General features: G+C 50.0%; 1 protein-coding gene across 2 annotated transcripts in view; it reads left to right on the forward strand.

Annotated features, from left to right (window-relative positions):
- Positions 1 to 20,435, forward strand: part of MYO18B (myosin XVIIIB) — a 226,492-nt gene extending 206,057 nt beyond the window's left edge. For both annotated transcript variants that reach the window (XM_060118779.1, XM_060118780.1), the window contains exon 42: positions 19,250 to 20,435. In XM_060118779.1, coding sequence (XP_059974762.1) covers positions 19,250 to 20,435 — 1,186 coding nt within the window. The remainder of the gene's footprint in view (positions 1 to 19,249) is intronic.
- The last annotated feature ends 313 nt before the right edge of the window (positions 20,436 to 20,748 follow it).

Consider the following 20,748-nt stretch of genomic DNA (forward strand, 5'->3'; position numbering starts at 1 on the left):
AAAGCACAGTTTTCCAGATGATTTTAAATAGCAGGGGGTGAACATTTTAAAAAATAGCTGTGGATTTATTATAGTTGTTTTCTATCTAAGGCAAATCCCACTAGTTTTCCACTTATAGATAGTTTTGGATTTAAATTTTTCTCTATAAACATATTAAAGTTTTTTGGTTTTGTTTTTCTTTTAATGGGGAGTCCATATAAAAACTGTTAGGCTGGATGATTTCCTCCTCAGAAATTTCAGCTTTGTTTGAATGTCAGAATTTTATATTTTTTTCCTACCATAGAAGGAGACAAATTCAGTCACAGCCTGAGATGGGACCCTCACAAATCTATAGGATTAGCAACAATAAGTTGCTCCAACAAATGGGCCCCGGGGCTTAGCCTTAGCTGTAGGACTTAAATCCATCTTTCCTCTTGCTTTTCAGCTCCATTCCGCCCAGCTCGTTTGGTTTTCCTTTTCAAGGGCAGCCCTCTTGTAATTAGGAGCTAATGGCCATAAATCAGAAATTATGGATTAAGCAGATGCGTAATTAAGATGAAATGCACACTGCTTGTGTGATAACAGAGGAACCAATGTGATAAGGTAGAAAGAAAAATCACAAACTAATGGAGCAAACGCAGACAACCCCTTCCTGACTTGAAACGTGTTTGCTCTGAAGCAGGGAGTTGTCTCTACAAAAAGAAAGGGGTGCAAGTACACTCCAAGCTTTCGGGCACATTCGGGAAATGGCAAATGTCTGGCACGTGTCTGCTGATAATCTTAGGCTGAAAGGTTTGATGTCGAAAATATCAAAGGGAGGCTCTGAGAATGGGGTGCATTGGGGGAGTTAATTAAAGCAAGCTTATTACCGCTCTTAATTAAAAACAAAGACCTGTGTGGAGAAAGAGTCATGTCCTCTGTGAACTCCAAATGATGAGGACTTTTTCTCTCCTGATAACTGAATACGTCTGTTGTTCCCCATCAGCCAATGTATAAGGCAGCAGAAGCAGAACTGGAGGCAGCCAGAGGTGAATGTGAAAGCTCATTAACATAGTACCCAAGTTTCATAACTATAATTATATTAGGGTGCATGATAAGGAACCCATTTGAGTGGGAGGTGGGAGGCCGCAGTGGTTTCAGTACACGGACTGAAGTCAGAGCATCTGGCTTCCAATCCTGCATTCGCTCCTCTGAAGCTGTGAGATTTGGGGCAAGTTTTTGGTTTTTCTTAAATAATTTTTATTGGAGTATAGTTGATTCACAATGTTGTGTTAGTTTCAGATGGACAGCAAAGTGAATCCGTTACACATATACATGTATCCACTCTTTTTTGGGTTCTTTTCCCACATAGGTCATTACAGAGTATTGAGTAGAGTTCCCTGTGCTATACAGTAGGTCCTTATTAGTCATCTATTTTATGTATAGTAGTGTGTATATGTCAGTCCCGATCTCCCGATTTATCCCTCCCCCCCCCACCATTCCCCCCACCGGTAACCATAGGTTTGGGGCGAGTTGCTTAACTTCTCTGTTCATGTTTTCTTGTGAGTAGATCATTGTCAGGGTTAATGAGAGAATGCACTCAGAGCCCTAGAAAGAGCTCAAGACAATTAGCTGCCTTATTAGTGTTGGTATCTATTTGATGCCCAGAGTAACCCCAGGAGACTGATGTCATTACCCCCATGTGGCACAAGAGGGATCTGAGGCCCAGAGTTTAGGGAACAAGTGATTGAGGCAAAGACGGCCACACCCCAGTTCCTGTAGCTGCGCCTCGGGCAGCGCCTCCAGGCAGCCCTCTCTAGAGCCTGGTACCCCTTTTCCTGCCTGCTCCCCCTCCAAGTCCTCAGGCTTGTCCAGCTGCAGTTCAGAGCAGAGGGGCCTGCACCAAGGACAGCAGTGGGGCAGGAGGCAAGAAGAGACCGTAAGCTCCTTGTCAGTTTTCTTCATGTTGGTGTCCCTTGGGCTGGCACACAGATGGTGCTCTATAAATGTTTGTTGAATGAATAGCTGACCATAACATCAACACTTGAGCAGAAATACTAACTGTACTTGGTCACAGCTCATCGTTGACTGTGACTCAGGGTCAGAAATTTGCTCCATGTCATTCAGCAAGTAAGTGAAAGAGGCAGGATTTGAACCCAGGTTTGAACGCCTCTGAAGCCTATATTTGTGTTTGCCACACTGCCATGACTCTCTGACTTTTATCCAGGAGTTGGATCACTCACCTGGCAGAGTTTTACTGGCAAAGAGCTGGCCCATTACTAATATTAAAACTGTAGGGCTTCCCTGGTGGCGCAGTGGTTGAGAGTCCGCCTGCCAATGCAGGGGACACGGGTTCGTGCCCTGGTCCGGGAAGATCCCACATGCCGCAGAGCAGCTGGGCCTGTGAGCCATGGCCGCTGGGCCTGCGCATCCGGAGCCTGTGCTCCGCAATGGGAGAGGCCACAATAGTGAGAGGCCCGCGTATCACACACACACAAAAAAAGAAAAAAAAAACCTGTATAAGGATCCTTATTCAATATTCAACATCCATCCAAAAGATATTTATTAAGTGCCTACTGAGTGCCAGATTCCATGGCATTAAGCCTTGAAAATTTTAAGCCCTGTCCTTGGAATACATTTACAATTTAAAGGTTCTAGAACTTCTGAGTTCAAAGGGACCACCGGATTATTAGTCCAATTCTCTCATTATATAAATGGGAAAAACTGAGGTCTGCAGAGGGAAATATCTTACCTAAGCTTATAGTAAGGACTAACCCAGAGTTCAGGTGCCTTGACCTCCAGCTTTATAATCTGTAAATCCTTCTCCCTTTTAAGAACTTAGACTATATCTGAGAAGGCTACAGTCCTCTTGGCCACCACCCCAACCTCAGTTCCCTTCCCAAAGGTATTCATCATCTTCAGTTTGGCATGTATCCTTCCACATCTTTCTCTGTGTATTTATAAGCATAAATGTACTTGTAGCAAATACATAGCATTTTTATGGGCTTTTAAAACACATAAATGGTATGATGTTATTTTATGTATATTATGCTCTACCTAAATTCTTACGAAGTGCTTCTTTGCCTCAACAATATACCGTGGAGATCTCTCCCTATCAGTCCACATAAGTCTATCTCATTCTTTTACATTCCTGCAGAAGATCTTTAAATGATGCCATGGGTTTATTAAACTACAGTCTTCTTGTTTCACTTTTAGTTGAGTTCAGGATATTTGCTATTAACTTGTAAGCCTTTTTTAAAAAAAGCACACATCCTTATGCACACGGGCAAATGATTCTCTGGGTCAAGGGAATTTGCATTTTAAACTTGACTAGATGCTACCAGATCTTCTGGGTGTTGTTTGTGCGAGGAGGCAGGATAGCATACAAGGCTCCTGTGTGCTCCCGCCCCCCGCCCCCCGGATTCCCTGGCCCGTCAAAGGGCTCAAGAAATGAGTCCCTTGGGCATTCCCAAACTTGACTGAGAAAGAAGGTCACTCTAAAAAGAGAAGAGAGAGAGAAAGCAGTCTTCTGCCAAAAAATAAAAGCATTCCTTGTATTATTTATAAGGGGATGTCAGCTCAAGAGAAATACACCTAAAGCTTTATGATTTCCAGCCCAGGAGTCATGCAGCTTCCGCTGATAAATGCAAAAGCTTCTGGTGACGGAGATGCTAAATTACCTCCGTGGCCCCCGGGGAGGGAGTTTATGGGCTTGGGGGTGGCAGCCACGCTTGGCTCAGGAGTCTCTCTTGACGGCCGGCTGCAGGTGGTACCAGGGTGTCCAGGGCTGGTATGCTCTCCCCGGCCTGCAGGGTGCCTGGCCTCTCCCTCCTGCCCTCCAGGCCATTGCCCTGCCAGAAGAGTGCTCCAGGAAAGGCTTCTCTCCTCTCCCCTCTGGGCCTCACAGCACCTCAGGCTTTCCAAGGCAGGTCCAAGCCCCATTTCTGTCTAGACCCCCATCCCCACGTCCCACAGAACCCCAGCCTTGGTCACTCACACAGTTCTGCAGGGTCCACGCACTGATGGGCATTAATTGAACCAGCTGTTCAGATGCTGATGTCTTATCACTGGTCCATTGTTTCTTTCATTTTACTGGACAGTTATTCCAAACCATCCTGACTTTCCTCTGGCCCTGATTCCTCACTCTAAGGAGACACCCTGAACTCCTGGTTCATTCAAAGAAAAGAAAATCATGGCCTGAACTTCTGTGGTGTCTCTAAGTCCGTCTCTCTCTGCCCTCGTCTTCCCTCCGGTCTCAGAAGATAAGATCGAGTCCTGTTCAAGTCAAATCCGTATCCCGCTGCCCCTTCTCCCCTGCAGCGCGCCCAGCGTCCCCTCTCCCTCCTGCATCCTCAGCTTCTGCCTTTCTGGTTGTCCTTCCTCCACAGGTTATAAGCACCTTCGGGTCCTCCCCGTTCTAACTGTGTCCTCACCCATCACCTTTCCCTTCCCTTTGGAGCCAAGCTTCTTCAAAGCAAGGCCCACATGCACCGTCTTCACTCACCTCACGTTTCTGCCTCACTTTCCTCCAGCCCTGAGCCTGCCCCTGCCACTGCACTGAAACTTTTCTCACCGTGTCAGCGGCTCCCAAAGGGACACACCAGGGGACGTTCTCCAGTCTTGATCTTTTTCTGGACTTCTCTCCTGCACTGGCCTCTGTCAGACACTTCTCAGAACTCCCTGCCTGCCCGGCCTTGTAGCTGTTTCTGTTCCTTGGAGCTCCCCAAACTTCTCCCCAGCCCCGCCAGTGCTGGGGATCACAGGATGCTGCTCTCACCTGCTGTTTTTCTCTCCACCTGGTCCCAGGCAGTCCTGTTGTGATTTTAACTCCCTCACCGTAAGCGGATGACCCCCAAATCTAGCCCTCCAGCTCTTAACGTTCTCCCAGGTTTCAAACGCGTGTATCATATCTAACCGCCTACCTCTAGAAGCTCGCCACCTGGATGTCTCCCTGGTGTCTGAACTCAGCGTATCCAAGGGGAGACTCCTCCCTTTCCCCCACCAGTGTCATCAGTATCATTTGGTGGTTCTGTCATCCACAGAGCCACCCAGGCTGGCGCCCTCGACTCCTCTGAGGCTCTCATCCCTCTTGCTCATCCCCGGTCAGCTGATCCCTAAATCTTGCTTATTCTGCCCCTCCCCGCTTTAAGCAAGTGCTTTTTTGTGGGGGGCTGGGCTGCGCGGCATGTGGGATCTTACTTCCCCAACCTGGGATCGAACCCACGTGCCCTGTAGTGGAAGCATGGAGTCTTAACCTCTGGACCACCAGGGAAGTGGCCAAGCAAATACTCTTGACCCTTTTTACTTCTCTCCATCCTCACTGTCAGCACCTTGAAGTCAGGCTACCATCATTTCTGTTCTAGACTCTGGCAAAGACCTTCCAACCCCACCCTCCTCTAGTCCCTCCTCTGAGCTTCAGCCAGGATGATCTTTCTCAAATGAAAATCTGGTTTTGGTGGCTTCCCGTCACCTACAGCAGGAGTCAGCCAACTACCACCCACAGGCAAACTATGGCCCTTGACCTGCTTTTGTAAATGAAATTTTATTGTATCAACAGCCATGCTCTTGTTTTTTTTTAAATTTTACATGTTGTTTATGACTGCCTTTGCATTATGATGGCAAAATCGAGCAGTTGCAACAGAGATCGTGTGGCCCCAAAGCCAAAAATATATGCTATCTGTCCTTTATAGAAAACCTTTTGTGACCTCTGCCTTACAGGATAGAACAGGATGGAATTCAAGCACTTTAGTGGGCTTCCCGTGCCCTCTGTGACCTGGCTCTTGTCTGCTTCTCTGGTCTCATGTCCCTGTATCTCTTCTTCATGCTTTGTGCCCCAAATGGTTTATGCTACTCCCTCATACGCTGTGTTGTTTCCCACCCTTGGCCCTGTGTCCATGGTTTTCGCTCTGACTGGACCCCCTTCCCATGTTTCTTCACCTCATGAACTCTTATTTGTGACTCAGCTCAAGTGTCACCTGCCTCAGGAGACTTTGCTGACTCCCTGGCTGGATCACGTGCCCCTCTGCCGTGATTCTGCAGACCCCACGATTCCCTCTCCCATAGCACTTTCCATAATACGTTAGGATCATCTGTTCGGGTGTCTGTCTCCCTCATTAGGCTGTGAACCGTTTAAGGACATAAGCTTTCTCTTTTCCTTCTTACCTCAGCACCCACCACAGTGTCTAGCACATAGTAGGTGCTCAATAAACATGCATTGAGCAAATTAATGACCAGTGGATGGAAGTTAGATGGCCTCTCTAATCACTCCGATAGGGTGATTAGAAGGATGATGCTGATATGAAGAGCCAAGTGTGGCTTTGCCAGACGGGGTAACTGTCTTGTATCACAGAGCAAGTTGCTAGCAGCATGGAATAAGGCTTTTTGGAATATAGTGGGGGAACCTGATGGTCTGGGGCTCCCTCTGTTGGGGGAGGGATGGGGAGTGTTGGAGTGTTTGGGATCCCCATTTGGTAGCCTTGGGAAGTCCAAATAAAATTGTGTGTATCCTGGTCAGAGACTTTATTTATCCCCAATTTCAATGACCGATCTGTCACCACATAATTAGAGATGCTGTGATTTGAATTTATTACCAAACATGGCTCTGCACTGTTGCTATTGGACTTGTACCATATTGCAGTGTGAGCGTGGAGATTATTGTATAAATTATTCTCACTCACATAATCATCGTGATTTTAATTACTGTGTAATCTTCGCTAATTACTGTTGTACGTATCATTTGCTTTGGTACTGATTTAACACAACTGCTTTTTCATTTGGCTAAAAGACGGCATTACAACTTTTCCTTTTTCAGGGAAAAATTTGCTTTCTGTAAACATCTACAGCCCCATACTCTTGGCTTGTGGTTCTTAGTTTAAAAGCAAAAGAGGGACTTCCCTGGTGGCACAGGGGATAGGACTCCGTGTTCCCAATGCAGGGGGCCGGGGTTCGATCCCTGGTCAGGGAACTAGATCCCACATGCATGCCGCAACTGAGAGTTCGAGTGCCCCAACTGAGGCGCCCGAGCCACAACCAAGACCCCGCGCCGCAAACGAGACCCCGCTCAACCATATAAATAAATTAAAAAAAAAAAAAAAGATTTAGACACCACCATCCTCCTTTGATCAGCCCCCGTGGATTTTTATGTAGGATAAGGCTGGCCTGAATCAGTAAAAAGGTCTAAACTATAGGGGGTTTTTCGTTTGTTTTTTTGTCTTTTTTTGGCTGCGTTGGGTCTTTGTTGCTGTGCGTGGGCTTTCTCTAGTCGCGGCGAGCGGGGGCTACTCTTTGTTGCGGTGCGCGGGCTTCTCATTGTGGTGGCTTCTCTTGTTGCGGAGCACGGGCTCCAGGTGCGAGAGCTTCAGTAGTTGGGGCACGTGGGCTCAGTAGTTGTGGCTTGCGGGCTCTAGAGTGCAGGCTCAGTAGTTGTGGCACACAGGCTTAGTTGCTCTGCGGCATGTGGGATCTTCCCAGACCAGGGCTCGAACCTGTGTCCCCTGCATTGGCAGGTGGATTCTTAACCACTGAGCCACCTGGGAAGCCCTAAGGTATTGTCTTTCAAATAAAGTTGTATTACTTTCAAGGAAATGCAGTTACTCTACTGCAGAAGTGGGGGCAAGGATGGGTCATGTGAGACCTGCTTAAATGATTAGATAAGACTCTTTGTAATTAGTTCATTAATTATGTAAATGTGAATGGATGATACTTGGCGTTAAAAACAGCTTGTTCTCAAAGTAGGTTAAGCATCAACTGCTAATCTTATTTCAATAGCACATTTATTTACTGGTCTCTGCATTCTTAGAACCAGAGCTCAGGATTTTTTTTTGTGGTACACAGGCCTCTCACCGCTGTGGCCTCTCCCGTTGTGGAGCACAGCCTCCGGACGCGGAGGCCCAGCGGCCATGGCTCACGGGCCCAGCTGCTCCGCGGCATGTGGGATCTTCCCGGACTGGGGCACGAACCCGCGTCCCCTGCATCAGCAGGCAGACTCTCAACCACTGCGCCACCAGGGAAGCCCCAAGCTCAGGATCATTTTAATCCATCCTGAATGTACTTAATGAATGAGCCTCTCATGAAACTGGTTTTATGTCTTCCTAGGACAAAAGGGTTCTTTTCAGTTTTATCAGTATTAAGAAGATTAGTGGGCCAGATGTGGAAACTGGAAGCATGGAAATTTTCAACGCAAACGTACTAACCATGGACCCAGGGCCTGAGCAAGTGAGGGGCAGGAGAAGCCTGGCTCTGTCCGGGGTTTATCTTTGGAGCTGGCATCAGTCTTGGACAGGCTTCCATGGGAAGGAGGGCTGCTTTCTGTCCAGAGCTACAGGTCTCATACGATAGATCTGCAAATCTTTCAGGAATTTTGAGGCTCACCTAAGTTAGATGCAAGTTTGCGTAAAACCATTTGGATTAATCACTCATAGTTCAGAACGTTCTTGTAGTATCTGCGGTTCTCTAACTGAGCTAAACTTCTGTTAAGTAAACTTATCAAAACATACATACTGGAAACTGCATCTTTTGAAATTTTCAAAAATTGGTCATACCTTTGTAATAACTACCAGAATCGAAACCAGACCGTTGCTAGCCCCCTAACACCTTCTTGTATCTGGTCCAGTCGTGACCTCCTCCTTACTCAAAGGTAACCACCATCCTAATTTCTGCTCTGAATTTAGATAAGCCTATTTTTTGAACTCTCCAATGCCTTTAAGTTTAAATTTAGCTTTTCTGTTTTTCCTAAGTAGCAGTTTTCTCTGATGCAAGCTAGACTATCAAGCTGGATGCTGAGTGAGACTTTTCTACTCCTTTTGCTCAGTAAATGTTTCTTCCTTAGTTTCTGTGCCCAGGAGGACATGAAGGGTCACTCGGTACTTACCTCCAGTCATACGTTGGTGAACTGCCTTCCCCTCTAGAATATAAGCTTCTTGAATGCAAGGTTCATTCACCTCAGTGTCAGCAGCAGCTGGCGTCATGGCACTCAACAAATGATTCTGAATGGCTAAAAGGAGGAGTGGATGGACGGGTAACTTCCATTCGCTTAAAGCTGCATTTTTATGATGAACTGGGTGCTGTTATGAATAAGTCAGAGATTTTATGTGGTTATTGCCATTGTACAGTACTCAGCTGAGCTAATGTCTATGCATAGAAAGTGAAAGAAAGCATTGAAAATTTATTTAAAATCTGTTGAACCCAAGTTGAATCTCTAATCCAATTTGATTACTTTACATACGCAGTGTGTTCTTTCAGGACACTGTGGAGGTTGTATCAGAGGGCAGGCTCAAGTTTGAGAGCCAGTACTTTCCCATCTCATCAGATTGTGAACCCCGGAGGCTCTCTCCTTCTCTGTTTTTCCAGGGGGACAATGAGGGGTTCAAACCAGATGTGGTTCCAGCTCCCTCTCAATTCTGAAGTTGATAAAATTCTTTAGAAATAAAACCAGGCTTTGGATTGGGTTTCGACATAGGAGGAATCCCCTCTAGGTTGTGTACTGGAAGTTGGTTTTGAATCTCTTGGTTTTAATCTCAGAGAAGTGGGTTTGGCTGACCCATAGTGGGGCTGCTGGGGTCTGAATGAAGCAGCTGGATGAGCCAGATGGAGCCTTTGGCCCCTCTTTCTTCGTTCCCACAATCCCTCATCTTTCTGTTCCTCCATTCCTTCACCCTTTCCACTCCACGGACTTCCCTTAAGGGACTCTTCTAGATCCTGGGAATTCACAGAAGAAAAATACAGTCTAGTTCAGAATTAACAGTCTTGTTGGGAGTTACAAACAAGCAAGCAAACAATTATAGGATAGAGGCTGGGGGAGCACAGGGGCTGTAGGAACCAGAGGAGACCCCTAGCCCGGCCTGGGAGGTGGGCGAAGGCTTCTGGAGGTGGCTGCAGTGGGGCTGAACATTGAAGGGCGAGTAAAAATGTTTGCTTTTCTTTTTTTGGTTTTTATCAGTCAATAGAATCCCCCGTAAAGTGTCCTTTCCTTCCCCTTTCCCTCTCTCTCTCCTCCTTTCCCCTCCTTCTTCTTCTTTTTTTTTTTTTTAAACAATGAAGGTGTCTGAGCAACAGTTTTTTTTAATATTTATTTCTGTCTTTACCTTCCTCTCTACTTCTGTCTATATCTAAACACATTTTTTATGCCCAACAATGTGAAAGTAAGTTGAAAACATCATGACAGTTCTCCTTAAGATAATTTCACATCTTTATCCTGCAAAGAAGGACGTTTCCTAACTATTTGCACCATTATTGCAGCTAAAACAATGAACAAATCCACTGAATCATCCAAAATACCAACATTCATATTAACCCAACCGTTCTGAAGTTGTATCACTGTACTTTTTGAAAGAAGAATCCTATTAAGGGCACTCATTGCATCTCGTTGTTTTGTTTCTTTGGGTCTGTCTCTTTAAAAAAAAAAGTAAATAGACTTATTTTTTTAGAGAAGGTTTAGACTTACAGAAAAATTGAGCTGAAAGAACAGAGCGCCCATATTCCCCCGTCTCTGTCTTCCTACCCTCAGTTTCCCCTCTTATTAACATCTTCCATTAGTCCTTAGTCTCTTTTAAACTAAAATGGTCCCCTTACCTCCCTGCCCCGATTGAAACGGATTTTTTTGGTAGAATTTCAGGCATGATTCTGATGGCAACTCTGTTCAAAACCCACTGGTCGGGGCTTCCCTGGTAGCACAGTGGTTGAGTCCGCCTGCTGATGCAGGGGACACGGGTTTGTGCCCCGGTCCAGGAAGATCCCACATGCCATGGAGCAGCTGGGCCCGTGAGCCATGGCCGCTGAGCCTGCGCGTCTGGAGCCTGTGCTCTGCAACGGGAGAGGCCACAGCAGCGAGAGGCCCGCGTACCACACACACACAAAAAAACCCACTGGTCCTAGTACCTGGTGGCCAGTAAGAATGTGTGGGTGAGGGCCTCCCTGGTGGCGCAAGTGGTTGAGAGTCCGCCTGCCGATGCAGGGGATACGGGTTCGTGCCCCGGTCTGGGAGGATCCCATATGCCGCGGAGCGGCTGGGCCCGTGAGCCATGGCCGCTGAGCCTGCGCGTCCGGAGCCTGCGCGTCCGGAGCCTGTGCTCCGCAACGGGGGAGGCCACAACAGTGAGAGGCCCGCATACCGCAAAAAAAAAAAAAAAAAAAAAAGAATGTGTGGGTGAGACAAAGCAAATTCTGGTGACCCGCAGGAGATACGTGGGCAGGTGTCCACTGAGGGCAGTTAATGGGTCATTTTTTTTAGGTGTCAAGGGCTCAGCACCTGCTTAAGATCAGAGAAAACAGTAAGCAAGCCTTAAGAGTTATCTTGCCTCATAAAAACATTATACTGGGGTTTCCCTGGTGGCTCAGTGGTTGGGAGTCCGCCTGCCGATGCAGGGGACACGGGTTCGTGCCCCGGTCCGGGAGGATCCCACGTGCCGTGGAGCGGCTGGGCCCGTGAGCCATGGCCGCTGAGCCTGCGCGTCCGGAGCCTGTGCTCCACAACGGGAGAGGCCACAGCAGTGAGAGGCCCGCGTACCGCAAAAAAAAAAAAAAAAAAAAAAAAATATATATATATATATATATATATACACTATAAGGAATATAGGGTATTTACAGAGTCTGCTTCCTGACTCAAGTCTCTGCACCTTCAGGCCAGAAATAACCAGGCGGAGGGCCTCTCTGCTGCTTATTCCACAGCTTTCCTGCTTGCCATCAAGCAGGGCTCCCTGGGCATCGCACCCCCGTGGCCTCCTCCTTGTTTCAAGTCTTTCCCTTCAGCCAAGTGGCCTTTCTAAGCCCTAGTGTCTCTGCCTGTGAAATGTAGACATCAGCCCTTGCTGGTCCAGGGTTTTGCAGAAACCACTGAATAAGCTGGTAGGAGGGCTCTTCTACTTGGGGTGTCTTCCTCAGCCCCTCCCCCCCAGACCCTACCCCTCTTCCGAAAGCCTGACTGCGCCCCGCCGCCTCCAGAAAGGCTGTGCCCTCAGGCCCCAGCCCCTCGCCTCTCCCTTGCCAGCCTCCTGCCGCGTTTTACCGTCCACGGTTCCTAGTGCACCTGGAGCTGCTCGCACTGCTGACTCTCCTGCGTGGGTTGATCCCGAGTCCACACCCGCAGTGTGCCCTCCGGAAGGCTGCGGCAGCCCGTCTTCTGCTGTGAGGGGCTCAGCTGAGCGCCGTGGTGATACGTGGTCAGCGAGGCCGAGGTGAGAGCCTCGGCTCTGCTCCCTCCTCCCCACCTGCCCTCCGAGCCTCCATGTCTAACTCTGTAAAATGGAACAGTCAAAGGCAATAGCGGGCAGCAGAGTTGAGTGGTCAGGACACATGAATCCGAAGCTGGATCCCTTGGTTTAAATTCATGTTTCTCCCGTGTATTCCATGACAAATTACTTAATCTTCCTGAGCCTCATTTGTGAAATAGGAAGATTATAAGAGTTGCTGACTTAGAGGACTGTCGTGAAGATAAAATTGAATAACGTCTGCAGAGCCTGAAGGCACAATATACAGTGGCTCTCATGATGCAGAATTCACCTGCACACTCTAGGGACTTAATAAGTGTCTCGTGTTTCCTACCGCATCAGGCACAGTGTTGGGCACCATGTCAGCTTCTATTATAGACCATCAGCTGCTGTGTTGGACTCGGTTACAGTACCTTCAGGCCATCTTCAAAGGACATCTGGTTTCCCATCCAGACCTCGATGTTAAAGAACATCGATACATTTTAAATTTCCTCTTTAATTTCAAGGTGTTGATGAAGAATGGGGGGGGTGATAGCATGTCTTTGGGGATGATTCATGGCGTCATTAAATCTGCATCGAGTTTCCTGTAGTTACCGTTGGCTCAGGCTCTGCTCAGACTCCGACCTGGGAATTCTGGTTTTTATTGTGTGATTGTGACTAATGCCAGTGAAGCCAGCGTCTCCCCGACTTGGGCCTCTCTCTGTTTTGCTCATTGTGTCTCAGTGGATTTTGAACAATGTATGTGTGTAGACATGAGTTCCAGTGGTTGAGGTTTCCTCTTAGCTTTCTGCCTGGGGCGGGTGTGATGTTGTGGAAGGGCAAAGCAATGGCTTCAGATCCAGGCCCTGCCACTGAGCAGTGTGAGCCTCGAGCAGATGGCTTCTCACTGGTGAGCCTCAGTTTCCTCATCTGAAAGATGGGGTGATCATCCACATCCTGATGAGATGATACATACAAAGTACATGCATTTTTTTCTTCACCCAGTATTCATGGAATGTCTATTGCTATGGTAAGCACTAGAGAGAAAACGATGGAGCCGCATTCACAGGATGGCCTGTCAGGGGAGGGGGTGTGGCCCGACTTGGAGACACGTGAGTCAGCATCTGGCTTGCTCTGAGGCTGAACAGACCGCTTGGGTATCCTCACCCCTTTTCTGTGCTGCTCAGAGCAGGCTCGGACCTAGGAATTGTTTATTCTTGAACATCTGCCCTCGATCCTCAATCTAATCTAAGCTGATGGGAGGGGCCATTAATTGAAAAACAATCGTTAAGATTTTAAACATATATTTATTAGTAGTAATGTTTTGAAATGAATAAGTAATATATATGCAAGTTCAATTGCACCAGAATCCACCTGGCATGAAGAGCTGGGGGCAGGTGGAGGTGTACGTGGGCTACACTCATGTGTACTGACTGTCCCGATGACGTACGTCGTCTCTGTGAGGTTGGGAGTTACTGTTCCCACTGTCACAGCGAGGCTTCACAAGGTACCTGGCTAGGAAGGGACAGAGCTAGGATTTGAACCCAGGCCTGTCTGCTTCCTGAAGCCCGGATTCTTAGCCTTGCAGGTTAGAAAGAGTAAAAATCCCAGCATTTCTGCATGATCATATCCTGATTTATCTAATAGGCCTTCATACATGTGAGCCACCAATACTTAGAGAAAAAGAAATAAAAGGAATCCAAATTGGAAAAGAAGTAAAACTGTCACTGTTTGCAGATGACATGATACTATACATAGAAAATCCTAAAGACGCTACCAGAAAACTACTAGAGCTCATCAATGAATTCAGTAAAGTTGCAGCATACAAAATTAATACACAGAAATTTCTTGCATTCCTATACACTAACAATGAAAGATCAGAAAGAGAAATTAAGGAAACAATCCCATTTACCATCACCTCAAGAAGAATCAAATACCTAGGAATAAAGCTACCTAAGGAGACAAAAGACCTCTACTCTGAAAACTGTAAGATGCTGATGAAAGAAATGGAAGAGAACACAAACAGATGGAAAGATATATCATGTTCTTGGATTGGAAGAGTCAATATTGTCAAAAAGACTGTACTATCCAAGGCAATCTACAGATTCAGTGCAATCCCTATTAAATGACCAATGGCATTTGTCACAGAACTAGAGCAAAAATTTTTTTAATTTATATGGAAACACAAAAGACCCCAAATATCCAAAGCAATCTAGAGAAAGAAAGACGGAACTGGAGGAATCAGACTCCCTGACTTCAGACTACACCACAAAGCTACAGTATTCGTATATATTCTTTTGTTCATCAATTCACTTAATGGACATTTATCAGATGCCTACTATGCACCAGAGGACTCAAGGTCCACTCATTCATCCAATACATATTTAGTGAGCACCTACTGTGTGCTAGGGCTCTGGCACTCCACTCATTCACTCAACAGATGTTTACCGAATGCCTACTGTGTGCTCAGACACTGTTCTAGGCACAGGAGTAGAGCAGTGAATGCAACAGACAAAAACTGTTGCCCTCCTGGAGCTCTCTCTTATCTCCGCAACATTGCAGGGTTGACCTGGTTTCCCCCCCTTGTACAGCTGAAGAAACTGAGGCCTGGAGAAGCTAGGTGACTATCCCAAGGCAAGTGAGTGGCTAGTGAGTGGCAGAACCAGACTAGACTCCAAGGGACAGATGTTACCTGGTAAGGTGACATCGGAGATACTTCTTAACCCTGTATCACATCACAGAGTGTGGAGGAAGTTTCCAGAGAAGGGTGCTGCTGGCTGTGGGGTGGGAACCCCACCTCTGCTACTCCCAACTGTGTGTGCCACCCCGCCTCACTGTGCCCAGAGCTCACAACTCCTACCCCACAGGGTGGGCGTCGAGGTTATAAACGGACGTGGCGGTCAGCTCCATGCAGGCAGGTGCTTGTTCTCCCCTGTATCCATGGCAGCAGCACGGCGCCCAGCACACAGTAGGTGCTCTGCCAGGGGTAACTCTTTCAGACCCAGCCTGGAGCCTGTGTGGCTGGATGCCCAGGAATGCCGCTGGCTCCTTATCAGGCAGGTATGCTAGAAGCCTCTTCCTGTTGGGATAGACTGAGGGGCAGGTGCAGAAGTTCCCAAGATGTTTCTGGAGTCCTTCTCAGAGAATCACAGTGCCCCCACCTAGCTCGTGTCTGCACCGTCTCCCAGAGCCTCGGAGCACCTCCTGTGCACCACATCTCTCCCTGGCTGAGGCAGGCACAGCAGTGTCTTGATTAGCCACCATCCATCCATCACGCGATGCCGATGGAAGGGAGTTCCACCTGAGCTGAGCCGTCCCGTGAGGACAACTGGGAAAAAAAATGAGTCTTCCCAGGCCCCTGGAGGAAGACGGGGGAATGTGCTTGAAGTGTCCAGAGCCAGGGCAGAAACGGAGAGGATCACTGTGACCCAGACAGCAGAGCTAGAACCCACACACCCTGAAGCTTGCAAGAGGGCGTCTGCATTCATATTCAGTTCTGCGGTCTCCACACAGAAAGGAGTGGATGCAGCAAACTTCTCCCTTGGAGTGGTGGAGCAGACAGGAAATCGAAAAAGATGCTGCAGAGGCGTGGGTGGATTTCTGGGTGGTAAAGCCAGGAGGCAGCGCTCAGCCGAGACGAGGCCTCTTTCTTTCTCTCCTCCTCCCCCACCCCTTCCCCATCTCCCCGCCCGCCCTCCTCACCCTGCCCCCTCTCCCAGCCCTCTCTGCCCTCCCCCGCTGAGTCTGCACTGCCTGGACTGTGTTCTGGTTTCAGGCCCACCAGCTGAGGCTCTGAAGGCACCAACCAGACCACTCCAGAAGGAGGGACCCTGCCCACTCCACCCCGTGACATCAACACTTGGGCCCCCAGCAGGGCTCCGTGATCAGTAGTTGGTGGCAGCCAGGTGGGCCCTGAGTGGCTGTGCCTTCTGGAAGATGCTGCTCCTGGTGGGCCTTGGGGAAGGCGGGCACATCTCGGCTGGTCTGGCCCAGCCGAGGTCCCCCATGGCTCCAGCCCAGCGAGCCTGTGTCCCCTGCGCCTGGACAGCAGCACACATGGGCTGCGACCTCCAGACTCCACTCCTGGGCTGCTGACGGATTCGTGTGCCCCCAGCCTGTCCCACCTTGTGGTCAGAGATGAGGAAGGCCGGTCCTCAGCTGCCAGCCCACACCCCATCTGCGGCCCTCCCCTCTGTCCCCCTGGCCTTGGCCTCAGCCTCCCTCTTCCTTCGCCACCTCCATCGCCACCGGTCTCTTCCTCTCCATCCCCACATCCGTTCTCACTTCACCTTCTTTCTTGTTGGTCCTGCTTCTACTTCTCCCCGCTTCTTTTTGCTCCTCCTCCACTTTCCTCATCCTACCTACTTTCTCTTCCTTGGAGACTTGATTTCCAAGGTAGACTTGACTCAGTTCGACAACACTTACTGAGCACCTGCTGTGTGCTGGGCACAGTGCCGAGTCAGGGTGTAGAGATGAGACTCGGCAGGGTCTCAACAGCACAGGCTGGAGAGCTGGGGTTCCCCTCCCTCTCCTTCTGCCCTTTTCCCCTGCTTCCTCTCCTCCACCCCCCTCCACTCTCTCCTCCTGTAGCTTCTCTTCCCTCCCTGTCTCGGCCTCTGCAGCCAGAGGGGAGCTGGGGTGAGTGGGATGGCAGAGTCCCAGGAGGCCCGGCAACAGGAGCCCTGGGTGCTGCCATCCCCACGTGACAGATGATGGAGGAGACCGAGCGCCCAAGACACATTCATCACGTCCACCTCCTTTCAGGGCCAAGACAGGACGGAAATGACTTTTGTCAGCTCTGCAGCAGCCCAGTGCCCCTGGCAGCTCCAAGCTGTTTATTAAAAAAAAAAAAAAAAGATGAAGAAGAGAAAGAAAGAAAGGCATGTGAATGCCATCTTGCCATGTGTTAGGGGAGCGATTCTAAAGTGATGATGTTGACAAACACCCCTTCCGGTAATCACACAGGAGCTCTCCAGCTCCCTTCCCGGCCTGCGTCCAGCTGTGACGGAGATGGAAGGTGACAGGCAAGAAATAGGAAGGGAGCAGCTGCTCTGGGCAAATTGCGAGGCTTTTGTTTGAGCACATGGGGGCCAGCCTTTGCCGGGAGTGATGGGACGCAGGGTCACCTGCCCGTTCATTCTCCTGCCCACTCCTCTTGGGACTTCACATGAGGCTTTCGTGGAGCCCGGTGGTGGGTTAGGCTCCAGAGGCCCAGAGGTTGTTAGCAGTAATCGTAATGAGCCCTAACGACTAATTATTGATGATTAATAGCCATTCATTATCGATTATTATTCATCATAACCGTTAACAGTTACTTGGGGAGCTAGGTGCCCAGCGCGGGGCCCAGGACTTTTCTTCCCTCCCTTTGATCTTCTTGTGAGATCAGGACGGTGACCTGGGCTAGGAGGAGGGGGAAGGAGTGCATCCAACAAAGGGAGCAGCAAATGCAAACCCCGGAGGCTGGAAGAGCATGGCCTGTCCCAGGAGACCCGTGTGGCTGCAGCAGAGTGAGCCAGGGGCTAACTCAACAAGACAGGAGGTTGGGGAGGGGGTCGGAAGCCTGAGCCCCCTGGAAGACTAAGGATAGTGAGGACAGTGCGTGATGGAGGCAGCGCGTCTACACGCCTACCTTGGGATCCATCTCGTGGTCTCCTCCCCGCCCCCAGACTGTTACACTGATCCTCTCCACCTAGCTGACCTAGGGCATGAGGAGGGACAGGTGAGCGCAGCCAGGCCTGTGCCTGTCACTCATGGAACCTTTTCACAGAGTATCATCGCCATGGTCCTGGGTCAGGGGAGGCTCCTGCTAGCATAAGAGAGAGGCTTATGGGATGGTGGGAGCTCAGGAAGGCAGTGCCTAGGTCCCCACCCAGGTCCCTGAAAAAGATCCCAACCCCCTACCCTGTCTGTACTCTCCACTCCTGACATCACCTCCAGGGGCCATGGGCTTGGCTCCTCCTGAGACTGAAAAGTCCTTTGGGTCACTGTGGTCGGCTCTTTTTCTTCTAAACTATCCTGCATGGTCCGGGGATGGAAATGGTGGTCATCAGACTGTGGTGAGCAGGACACCTTCCTCAGTCTTGTGCCAGAATTCCAACCTTTATGTGTAGGAGGCTGGCTCTTGTAATCATTCCTGTCGTGACAGAGCAGCAAGCGGGGGCTGACGGCTGGGAACCGGCATCACCGTTGCTCCCACCTTCTTCAGGCCGAGCCCTGGCCCTGGCCGCCACGCCCGAACTCTGACATTTGGCGCCCCTTCTTGCTTTTTTATAAATTACAGCTTTGCTGTTGTCTGGGAAGGAGGTTGTTGGTCTTAGAGGGAGGACAAATAGATTTTATTTTTTAAAGAACAGTGGATGGGTTCCAGTCTCTCTCCTTTAAGCCCTGCTTTTCGTTTTACAGTCTATAATTTTGCCCCACTGCGAGATTCCCACTCTTCAGAGGCAGAGTGGTTTTGGCTCAGCTGCTGCAAGATGCCTCTGCCTGGCAGTCCCAGAATAGAAAGCGTCTGTCCTCTTGTATATAGTCTTGGTTTCAAGTTGATTTGATGTAGATGTTTCCCTTTTGAAGGACCACTTTTTTTGTTGTTTGTTTGTTTGTTTTTAATCCTACCGCCATCCCATGAAACAATCAGGAGTGTCACGGAGCATCTCATTCAGATGCATATTTGGGTCACTGGCTCTAGCAAGCTCTGCTTGGTGGGGCTGTCCTCCAGGCTTGGCCCTAAATAAATAAATAACTTCCCGTAGGTGCCCCTGAGTCTTCAAGAAGCAAATTACCTATTTCACAGCAGGCTGTGTGGTGACAGGTCCTATCATGTCAGAGATGATGCCTCGTAAATCTGAGTCATCTGTCAGAGGTGCAGTTTTAATCTTCTCAAACGTACTTAGTCAGGTTTAATTATAGACAGAAATTGCATTTCAGAAAGCGACGAGAAATCATTTACACGGCTTGAGTCTGCACATTAAATCGTACGGTTCGTTGGAGGGTGCAGGTGGGGTCAGCATTTCCAAAGAAAAATAGTATTCGTGCCCGCGCTCTGGGGCTCAGTCGCGCCGACTGTGGAGATGGCACGATGTCCGCTGACGGCGGGTTTCTTCTTGGCGCAGGATCCAGGAGGAGGCCAGCGACGGGGCCCGGGACGCCCACGGCAGGACCTCGGGGGACAAGACCGCCTCCCCGCTCTCCCTCCGCCGAGGAAAGTACGGCCACTTCGGGGACGGCAAAGAGTGTGGCGTCCAGAGAAAGCCCCCGGAGAGGTCGGGTGCGCTGTCCTCCTCCCCGTCTTCCCGGAGTGGAGACGCGTCCCCGCGGCCCAGGGACAAGCTGCCCAGCCCGTCGGCCGCCCTGTCAGAGTTTGTGGAAGGGCTCCGGAGGAAGAGAGCACAGAGGGGCCGGGGGTCGCCGCTGGGCCTGGAGGACTGGCCCACCCTTCCCATCTACCAGACCACCGGGGCGTCCACGCTGCGGAGGGCCAGGACCGGCAGCGACGAGGGCGCTCTGGCTCTGAGGGCCGGGGCCGAGTCACCCCTGGACGCGTCGGCCGGGCTGCTGCGGTCCACCAGCCTGAAGTGCATCTCCTCGAAGAGCGTGGGGGGCCCCAGCCCGCCGCCCGAGAAGCTGAAGACCCGCTTCAGTTCCTGCGAGTCCCTTCTGGAATCGGGGCCCGGCTCGCGGAGGACCCCGAGCTCCCCGACGGCGCTTAGGCGCTCGTTCTTGTCGCCCACGCTGCGCCCGCGGAGGCGCTGTCTGGAGTCCTCGCTGGAAGATGCGGGCTGTCCAGAGCTCGGGAAGGAGCCGCTCGTCTTCCAGAACCGCCAGTTTGCACACCTGATGGGAGACCCCCTGGGCAGCGACCCATTCAGCTGGAAGGTCCCGAACCTCAACTATGAACGCAAGCCCCAAGTGGGTTTCGATGACTTCCTCCCGGCCATCCGGAAGCCCGAGACGCCTACGTCCTTGGCCCGAGCAGCCAGAGATGGGCAAGACAGTTCACAGCGTTCAAGCGTCCGCTTTGAGACGGATGAGGCCGACAGGGGCTTTCTCTCAGGGATCACCACCGTTTTGAAAAGGAGCCTGGAGTCCAAGGAGGACCCTGCTCACCTCTCCGACTCATCCTCTTCCTCCAGCTCCATCGTGTCCTTCAAAAGCGCCGACAGCATCAAGAGTCGGCCGAGAATCCCACGGCTGGAGGGTGACGGTGGTGAGAGAACATCCCCCGAGATCAAAGAGCCGGGGACAGGGAGGAAAGAGGAGGATGTTGAGAGCATCATGAAGAAATACCTACAGAAGTAGGAACCAGCTCAGGTAACAGCGACAGGCTGGCCTCTCCTCCTGGGGGGAGGAAACGAGGTGGTCCACCCAGGTCTGGCAGCCTGGAGGCAACCGGTTGCTGCTACTGCTTTTAGGTTTTCACTGAAATAATGTGTTGCTATTTATGCAAATAATGTGTTGCTGGTAAATGCAAAACTTATCAGAAGCCCTCACTAGGTGCCACCGGTTTCTCTGCTTTTGAAAATACAGACCCATCAGAAAGCGTGAGGGTCCTGTGGGGGGCGGGGGGGAGGGTGCTGAAGGAGGCGCTGGGCTTTTAAAGTTTTCCCACCCT

Source organism: Mesoplodon densirostris, chromosome 15 (assembly GCF_025265405.1).
Source record: "Mesoplodon densirostris isolate mMesDen1 chromosome 15, mMesDen1 primary haplotype, whole genome shotgun sequence".
Classification (NCBI taxonomy): Eukaryota; Metazoa; Chordata; class Mammalia; order Artiodactyla; family Ziphiidae; genus Mesoplodon; species Mesoplodon densirostris.